Source organism: Heliconius melpomene, chromosome 10, assembly GCF_056956725.1.
Source record: "Heliconius melpomene rosina isolate 202511_hmr_F chromosome 10, ASM5695672v1, whole genome shotgun sequence".
Lineage (NCBI taxonomy): Eukaryota > Metazoa > Arthropoda > Insecta > Lepidoptera > Nymphalidae > Heliconius > Heliconius melpomene.
The window spans coordinates 7,676,767-7,685,285 of NC_140398.1; the positions used below are offsets into that span (position 1 = coordinate 7,676,767).

The window sequence follows — 8,519 nt, forward strand, 5'->3', positions numbered from 1 at the left end:
ATCAGACTAACACATAAGCTAAGATATATCTAAAAATGTTGTATAACTTGGCTATATTATAACAATAAGCGTAAGCGGGCGAAGCCGCGTATAGGTCGCTAGTTGATTATAAAATTATCTCGATATTCACCCCACGACTATTTCACATTTTTAATATTACAATATTTTTTAATTGCGCCTTACACAATGCAGTTAACACTTCAGTAGCTAATTGTTATTGCTATAAAATCAAATGAGGCACCATAGCTATACTGATTTAGTTATGCATTTTTTATATTAATAAAAGATGAAATTGAATAAAGAAAAAGAAATTTTAAAATTATTATTTTTTCATTAAAATATTCTTTTCAATCATACAAAAAACGAATATCCATTAAAATATATTAAAATGTGAATTAATTAATTTATAAAAAATCCTTCCTTCCTCATGTCCATTGATTGACTGACTTAACTTGACTGTGTGTACTTGACCTATTTGTGGCAGCCGTGACTATGAGAGGTCAGGCTTCATTAGCATACGCTCTATATTGGGACAGGTCAGCTCATACCTGCTAAACAGATGTCGAATCCATAATATTAAGGAAAAAATGTTAATTATCTTCTTAAAGGTCTTCCTAACGGAGGGGAACAGGTCCTGACTGTAAACTCGATGGTTTTGGGTTCAACACACATTCGGTGGAATCATTATATTTAAATTATTTTCATTTCCTAGCATATATAAACAAACATGAGACCAGTTATGTTGCTTATTATAGTGATTTCTGTATCTTATAGATATTCTCACCCGAAGAAATGAAGTATTTCATATTTTAATATCCTCGCACTGGTAACGCGGTTAAAATGTAAGTGAGTTAAAAATAATGAACATTAAGATCTTTTTGAAAGATTTTTTCAAACCCAGGTAGATGTAGTATTGAAATACTATATAAAAATAATATTCTTTTATTTAATATCTCAGTAACAGAACAAGGCATTACAAAACAAACAATTTATTTACAAACGCATGTATGATTTAATAAGCTGCATACCTAAAAAGGCAGCTGCACCATAAAGAAGTAAACGTAGACTTGTTGTAATCGTCACTTGGGACAAAATTTGCTGGTATGGATACTCATTTAAAATGATCGGCCACTCTATCACGCTCATATCCTCATAAGTTTGAGCTTGAGGACGTAAGGAGCTTACCAAATGTATAAAAGCTGTATGCCCAGCTTCTAAAGCTGCTGCTACGTCACCATCCGCGAAGATATCCAAAGCTCCCCATTCAACGTACTTAGGTTTAGGCTGTAATGTGAGCTTTCTCAAAGCAATATAGTCACCACACCGCGGTACATACGTATCGGATATTTCAGATTCTTTATAACTTATTGGATTTGCTGCTTCTTTTCCAAACAGTCTTACAAGTTGTTTCAGAACGGCTTCCTTTGAATCGGTTTCCATGTCATATCGTAGATAGCCTATTAACGTGGCGAAAGTTTCTGCACTACCTTCTGATGACAAAATGGGCCGTTCAGTAGCCCAAACGATGGGACCCTTAACACTTAGTATATCACCACTGTATCCTTGATCTCTCCAGAAATTTTCTTCATACTGTATGCGAAATTTTTTCGTGTTGCCCTTTATCATGTTGGTTATGATAGTGATTTCTGTATCTGATAGCAAGTGAGACTCCACTTCAATATCGTGAAGATCATCGGGTTTCAACGCCATTGCAAGTAAATTGCAAACATAATTCGTATCACCCTTTATAGTTTTTAAAATAACCTGTTCTTCTGAATTTGAACTAATCTTTTGTATGCCTTTAGAACATAGTGTAATAGTAGCGACGCTATTCACCAGTTTAGTGGTAAGTCGTTTCCTACAATAACCTAATAGTTTTTCACGAAACCTCGTATTGTTGCCATCTATATGATTGCGTGAAGTACTCACGCGGTAGCACTGGTGTAAATAAAACAACAAGGACACAGTATGAGGAGACGCCCCACAGACTAACCTCACAATATTCCGCATTATATCCCTTGAATTAGGAAAAAGCAGTGAATTACAAATATCTCTTTCCATTGTAGTCTGATCGTAATAGAGCAATTGTTTTCTTTCAGGCGCTTCGTCTATATTGTTAGCTTGAAATAAATTTTTCATTTTCTCATCAAGTAATGTCTGATATTGGTTGAGTTCGAAACGTTCAAGAATGTTTAAATAGTCAAAATCGTAAAAATTTTTCTTACAATCAACAGTTGCGCCGTTTTTGTGTTCAAACAACTTGTTTAAAGGACTTCTTACTTTCACAGGTTCGATAATAGCGTCTGGGAGAGGCACATCGAAATCCTTTGATATCAACGTTAAGAAATGTCTTGCAATATTATCGATAATTTCTCTAGCGGTTTCTTCGCTTGTACTTTCAATGGTTTCTTCTTGTTCCCCTTGAAATGCGACGTTACATTTGGATATAGCATCGCGTTTCCCTGCGAGGTCTAGAACCACTATGTCCATGGTGTTGCCGAATTTTTTCTTTAACTTATGCGCAGTGACTATACCTGGTAAACTACAACCTAATATTATTACATCGGCTTTAATATGATTTGACGATCTATCAACTTTTCTACCCATATTTAAGGTTTTATTTTATTTTTTTCAATAATTTGTATATAAAAATATATGAAAAAAGTAATATAAAACAAAATATCAACACTAAGTAATACTGATAATTTTCTTTTGACAACTTCTGACGTTTTCATTATGTTTTTTTTTTGTTTAATAAGGTAAAGCTTAAAAAAGTTTTATCTTTTAAATAAGTACATAACAATTACTTACAGATTAAAAAAGGAATGGTTTTTTTTTTGTGGGCTCGATGCCTATTGGGAGTAATAATATAGATACTGATAATGATATTATAAATCTAAATAGTTTATTAAGTTAAAATTCTTGTTTCGTATTACAATTTTTTTTTTTTCAGAAAACATATAAATGAATTAACGTAGCGGTATTTGCACCTGCGCTTTTCAGACCTTTTCTCACAATGACTTAATCATTCTTTTTCTCACTTTTTGCTGAATCGGGATATGAGCTAAGAGATGGAACTCAACAAACCGCTTTGCCTTTTTACCAAAACGAGGAAATGATAATATTAAATAATTCACTCCCTCGAGTTGGAACTGAACTCACAACCGTCGCGTTTAGACGCTTGTGCCACTGCGCCTCAACGAACGTAAGAACATATTACGTATACGTCACGTCAGTTAAACGTAATCAGTACGTCATTATCGTGCCCCTGAGACGACGAGGTCATTGCCGCGTGACGTCATAACGTGCCTTCTTGCGAACAAAAGTATTTATAGAACTCTGTGTCATTGAATATATTGTCTTAGTGAGTTATGTGTGTCTATATTATAATTATGTTTGTATGTAAAATGTTAAGTGAATGTAAAAATAGTTTAATTATTTTAGTTAAATATTACCTGTAAATTTGTCTCTAGTTCTAATGCAAAATACTCCTAGGCTTGGTTTTGCAGCGAAATGATAAAAAAACGAAAGCTATTTCTTCTATTGTTCTTAGATGGATCAAAATAAAAGAAGAAAGGAACAAGCAGCAAAATAATAATATAATAGTTTCGATAGAAACTATTTGCTTTTTTGTATATCAGTATACAAATTTTGTCATTGCAATTTTCTCAGAAACTAGATATATATAAGTCTCTAAGAGTAATATTTGTCCATTCAATACAAAAGTAAAGGCTCAATTGAGCAATAAATCATCACCAAGGCTCTTCCAAGGTCACACGCATCAGAAATGAGTCTTTCTTTGAAACCAGAGAGGTGTTACAACCCATTGTTTCTTTTTAGAATTTCGTCTTTTTTTTCCTTAAGAGGTAAGTAAATAACTTAATTGAATATACGCCTTTATTTTTCATATAATATTGAAAATATCATTATCATATTATTCTTATGAATTTGATTCCTACTTGGAAGAATAAATAATTCTCATTCTTCGCTATGTTACGAAGACAAAGCACGACGTTTAGTTCCGTCACTCACCACGCAATGTTCTGAAACACTAGATTCCCTCTGCCTACTTGGTATATGCGGATCAGACCGTGAAGTTAAAAAAAATATTTTCTTCTATTCCCCAATTCTCGAGACATTGCGTATTAAGAAGGGGAATTCAACGTCCATACCACGACGGCGTATAGCATTTTACGCATTAACATAAAGTCATAATAATAAAATCGATGTACCAATCGCGATTGTTAAAATAACTTGATCTACTAACCGCACTACATTCGAAATTATTATAGTCGCGTCAATAAAATATTAATTGCAAAATGATAAGGAGGTTTAAATCGCAAACCGGGAACCCAGTGCTAGACGTGCCCCGGCGCACGTACGCCAGTCGACGCGACGACTCCATTGACACACGAGTCCACGACACGATTAGAAAGTGTAAATATTGCTATTTTGTATACTATTTGCACAGTTGAATTGCGCAAGAATATTTGTTGTTGAGTCTTAATTAGGAAATATATATGGTGTAGTCTGTCTTGCTATGGGATGGTAGTAGATTTAAGCCCCAGTTAGGGCAATGTTTATATTTGGGCTCAAGTTTTACTCTTTATCTCTAGCTGTATCTAGATGGAACAGAGCACCAAATGCTATGGTCTCTGCTTACCTTTTTTGTCTCGTTCTCTGTCATTAACCTCTTCATACATGCCGTCCGGATGCGCTGCATGCTTCTTACCTTGACCTTCCTCCAGTAACATTGATACTGTGTTCTCGAAGGAAAACTGGAGTCTCCTATACATATACATCTTATTGGTTCATTTATAAAAGTATCATAATATTAATTTTATTTTATATCTTACATTAGTTCATTCGCCTATCTTTCATTAGTAACACTTAACGACCACCATGTCTGTGATAAGACGTTCATTGTTTACCATACATACAAACATATGAAAAAAAATATGGGTGGAAAAATCTTATTTCTGCTTGCTTTTTATCCGACTGCGACGACTCCATAACGTCTTGCAAGTTCTCACCGCTAAAGTTGATGAAAGATTGCAGTTCTCTTTTTCGTACAAAAACAATGGAAATGTACACCTATCTGTGCGAATAAGCCGGTTGCCATTTAGGACGGCGACGACCCTCTAGCGCTTTAGGTATAAATATAGGTATATAAAAGCGATGCTGCATTTTTTATATCTTTATATCGCTAGACAGACGTACTTTTATATATTCATTATTATACAGTTTCAATATGGCGCCACGACCGCCTGAGCATATTTGTAAGGTTTGTATTGTAAGTAGCTTTTATATGCGGCTTCGCCCGCATGGTCAAATGTAATATGAGAAATGTCCGACTCTGACCACTCACTCACCAGCAGAAGGTTACATACAACAATTAACGTGATGTAATATAGTCTAATTGACTTCTTCGAAACATGGACTACCCGATAGCAAAGTAATTTTTCAATATGAACCAGTAGTTTATGAGATTAGCGGGTTCAATCAATATTAGGAAGAAATATACTTTAAAATAAAATAAAAAAATATGTTCTCCGCTTCCAGTTATGAATTTTTTAGTGTATTTGAAATATGCGCTAAGATTAAAACTGAATATTCGTCTCATTTAAACTAAGAGTATAACTTCTTAGTAACCCACTCTATTGTAGAAATACTGTGGTCTAGTTCCAGAGGCAATCATATTACTGTTATATTTACAAAGTACGGCAAGTTATGGCACATAAGCATCACCGTGTAATTGTAAACGCAACATGCTGGGGGTTCGATTTCCACTGGAGGAAATGTAATATTTAATGTTTTCATTTCTTCGCTCTTTTATTGAGGCAAAGAGCGGAGTTGAATTACGCCACTCAAAATTTGGAAAGTGGGGAACGGAGTGTCTTAACGCTATGTTCCCTCTGCCTATCGTGCTGTATGTAGTATACAGATTACAGAACGAAACTAAAAAAATATATTAAGATTCTCATCTTAATATTTTAGCTACAAATATCTACGTGGAAGGGATAAGGAGGGATGAAGAAGACAGTAGACGAGGCAAAAGAGGTAAGAGTCCGTAGACTTCAGCGTTTCTCTCTGGCTATCCTAATAGGGTTACAGGTGAAGCTAAAAATAGTTGCTAAGTTTAGGTACGATCCATTAAATGATAGCCGTATGTTTATATCAGTGTAATATTGATGTCATAATCGTTAATTTATGATTAGAAATAATTAAAGATATTGAATTTTTAGACTTATCGTGGCGCAGTGTAAGTGTCTGATTGCACTCGCGATAGTTGTAGGTTCAAATTTATTTATCGTTATAGGATATGCTATTTGCTTAGAAATATTAGAAATTTGCTTAGAAATTATGGCCTTATAATAATCCTCTGAGGATTTTTTAATGACGAAAATATTATAAATATTATAAATTGCATAAAGACGAATATTACTATGCTAATTACTTATATTTAAACACAAAGTAAAACAGTGTTCCAGTGAATTTTACACGGGTTTCACATAAATTCATTTAATGATCGTGAAACGTGCATTGTTAACATATTTCGAAGTATTTTACATGTAAATTGAAATTTTAAATTTCAGCCAATCAATTTTCTATTTAAGCGCAGTTTGTATGCAATATGTCCATGAGAGTAGAGTGAACCTTGTGTTAAAACACTCCGTTCCCCATTTTCAGCCTAATTGTGGAGGCATTTCCTGTAGAGTGACGGAACTCTACGCCGCGCTTTGCCTCGATATCGATATGAAAATATTCAATATTTCATTTTCTCGAGTGGAAATCGAACCCACAATTTTCCACGTTTACGCTTTGTGCTCCTACGCTACACCACGAATTTAAATAAGAACCTTGATAACGTTGATTTTGCAACAATACCTTCAAGTATCAAAATAAACTGAAGACTTAGACAAATCGTAGTTGCACTTGCATGATTTGATAGAAAGCGAGGTCACTATACACTAAATAAGATCTGAAATTTGTATAACAATAAATCTTTTGCTAAAATATAATAATTCATTTAACGCTATTTTACTGTAAAAGTGGCGGTTTTTGGTTCAATTCCTACTTGGGGGAATGACTAAATATTAAATAATTAATACGTCGCGCTTTCTTTTGTTACCGCTAATCTGGTAACCAAGACAAAAGGCAGTGTTTAGTTTCGAAAATTGGGCGGTGTATAGCAAACAGATTGTCTTGGCACTAGGTTCCCATTACCTACCTTACCTACTATGTACGGGACAGTTAAAAAAAACGGATTATCCAATACAAATCCTGTTACAAATTGTTTTCACAAACATCTAAAAAATAATAAAAATGTCACCGGACGAATCGGAAATTTATTTGGTATTTTTTGTATTGAAATCTTAGTTTTTTATTTATTGCTTTTGGTCCTACATCATTTCGCCAGAACACACATTGAAAACTTAATAAGAAATTGTACGACCACTTTTGACAGCTCTTCTGTCATAATATTTAAGCATACAATAAAATGTTTTTCAATAAAATGTTTTTATTAATAGCACTGAAATATATATAAATAATATTTCTTTCTTCTGTTACAGTTCAATTACAGTTCCGTCGTGGTGGATGAAGTGCGGCGTTGAGTTACTCCACTAAACAAGCAATGTCTCCACTAAATGAGCGGTCATTCATATGTTTCTAATATATTTTCGGTTTCCATTGCAAAATACCTGTTTATTGATTGTTTATTGTTCCTTGCATGAAATAATACAGATGTAGGTATCCTTGACAAAATGGCCTCGTCCAAAATTTATTATGATTTTAACCTATTTTGCTTGTAACCAGTTTAAATTGAATATATCATCATTATATATATTTGTCTATAGTATGTACGTGTATTTACAGTAATTATTTTCACGCTGTATTCCGTATATAGCTGGGTACGCAGAAAGCACTTTCCACCGAATACCAGGGGCGTTACATGTTGAGCCGCGGATCTCAACGCCGTGCTTTGTCTCCACACCAGAGCGAAGTAATGAAAATTCTGATCATTTCATTTCCTCGAATAGGAACCGAACCCACAAGCATGTCGCGTCACACGCTCGTGCTCCTACGCCACGACTGACTTCTACATTCAATTGATTGAATAAATAACATATTTTGTAACGATTATAATAGTTACTAAGAATTTTAAATAAAGGTGGAAGGCAAAAAAATCACCTATAAATTTTACATTTTTATATATGCATAATTATAAATTGAAATATTTAATAACCAACCTTGAAATGTTTTATTTTGTTTATATATTATGGCTGAAAATGGCCATTTACAGCCATTAACAAATATTAGTCTAATTAAAGTAGCCAAAGCACTGCGTTAGTTACTGGATCTGTATGGGTTCATCCTGACGAGGATATTTCGCTCACTCATCACTTTCCTGCTCTTGTATGACAGCGCCCGGCGTTGAGTTACGCAATAACCCTTCATTGCGCAATAACTCAAACCCATGGGGAAAGTCCAGAAAGGAGGGTTGACTGTTGATTATG

At 34.1% G+C, this 8,519-nt stretch overlaps 1 protein-coding gene across 1 annotated transcript; it reads right to left on the bottom strand.

The window, feature by feature from the left end:
* Positions 1-993: 993 nt before the first annotated feature.
* Positions 994-2,607, bottom strand: shps (putative monoamine oxidase sheepish). Its single transcript, XM_085191166.1, has one exon. The coding sequence runs from the start codon at positions 2,605-2,607 to the stop codon at positions 994-996; it is 1,614 nt and encodes a 537-aa protein (XP_085047292.1).
* Between the last annotated feature and the right edge of the window lie 5,912 nt (positions 2,608-8,519).

Coding starts and splice junctions, on each gene's coding strand:
- shps (XM_085191166.1), bottom strand. CDS start 2,607: ATGGGTAGAAAAGTTGATAGATCGTCAAATCATATTAAAGCCGATGTA.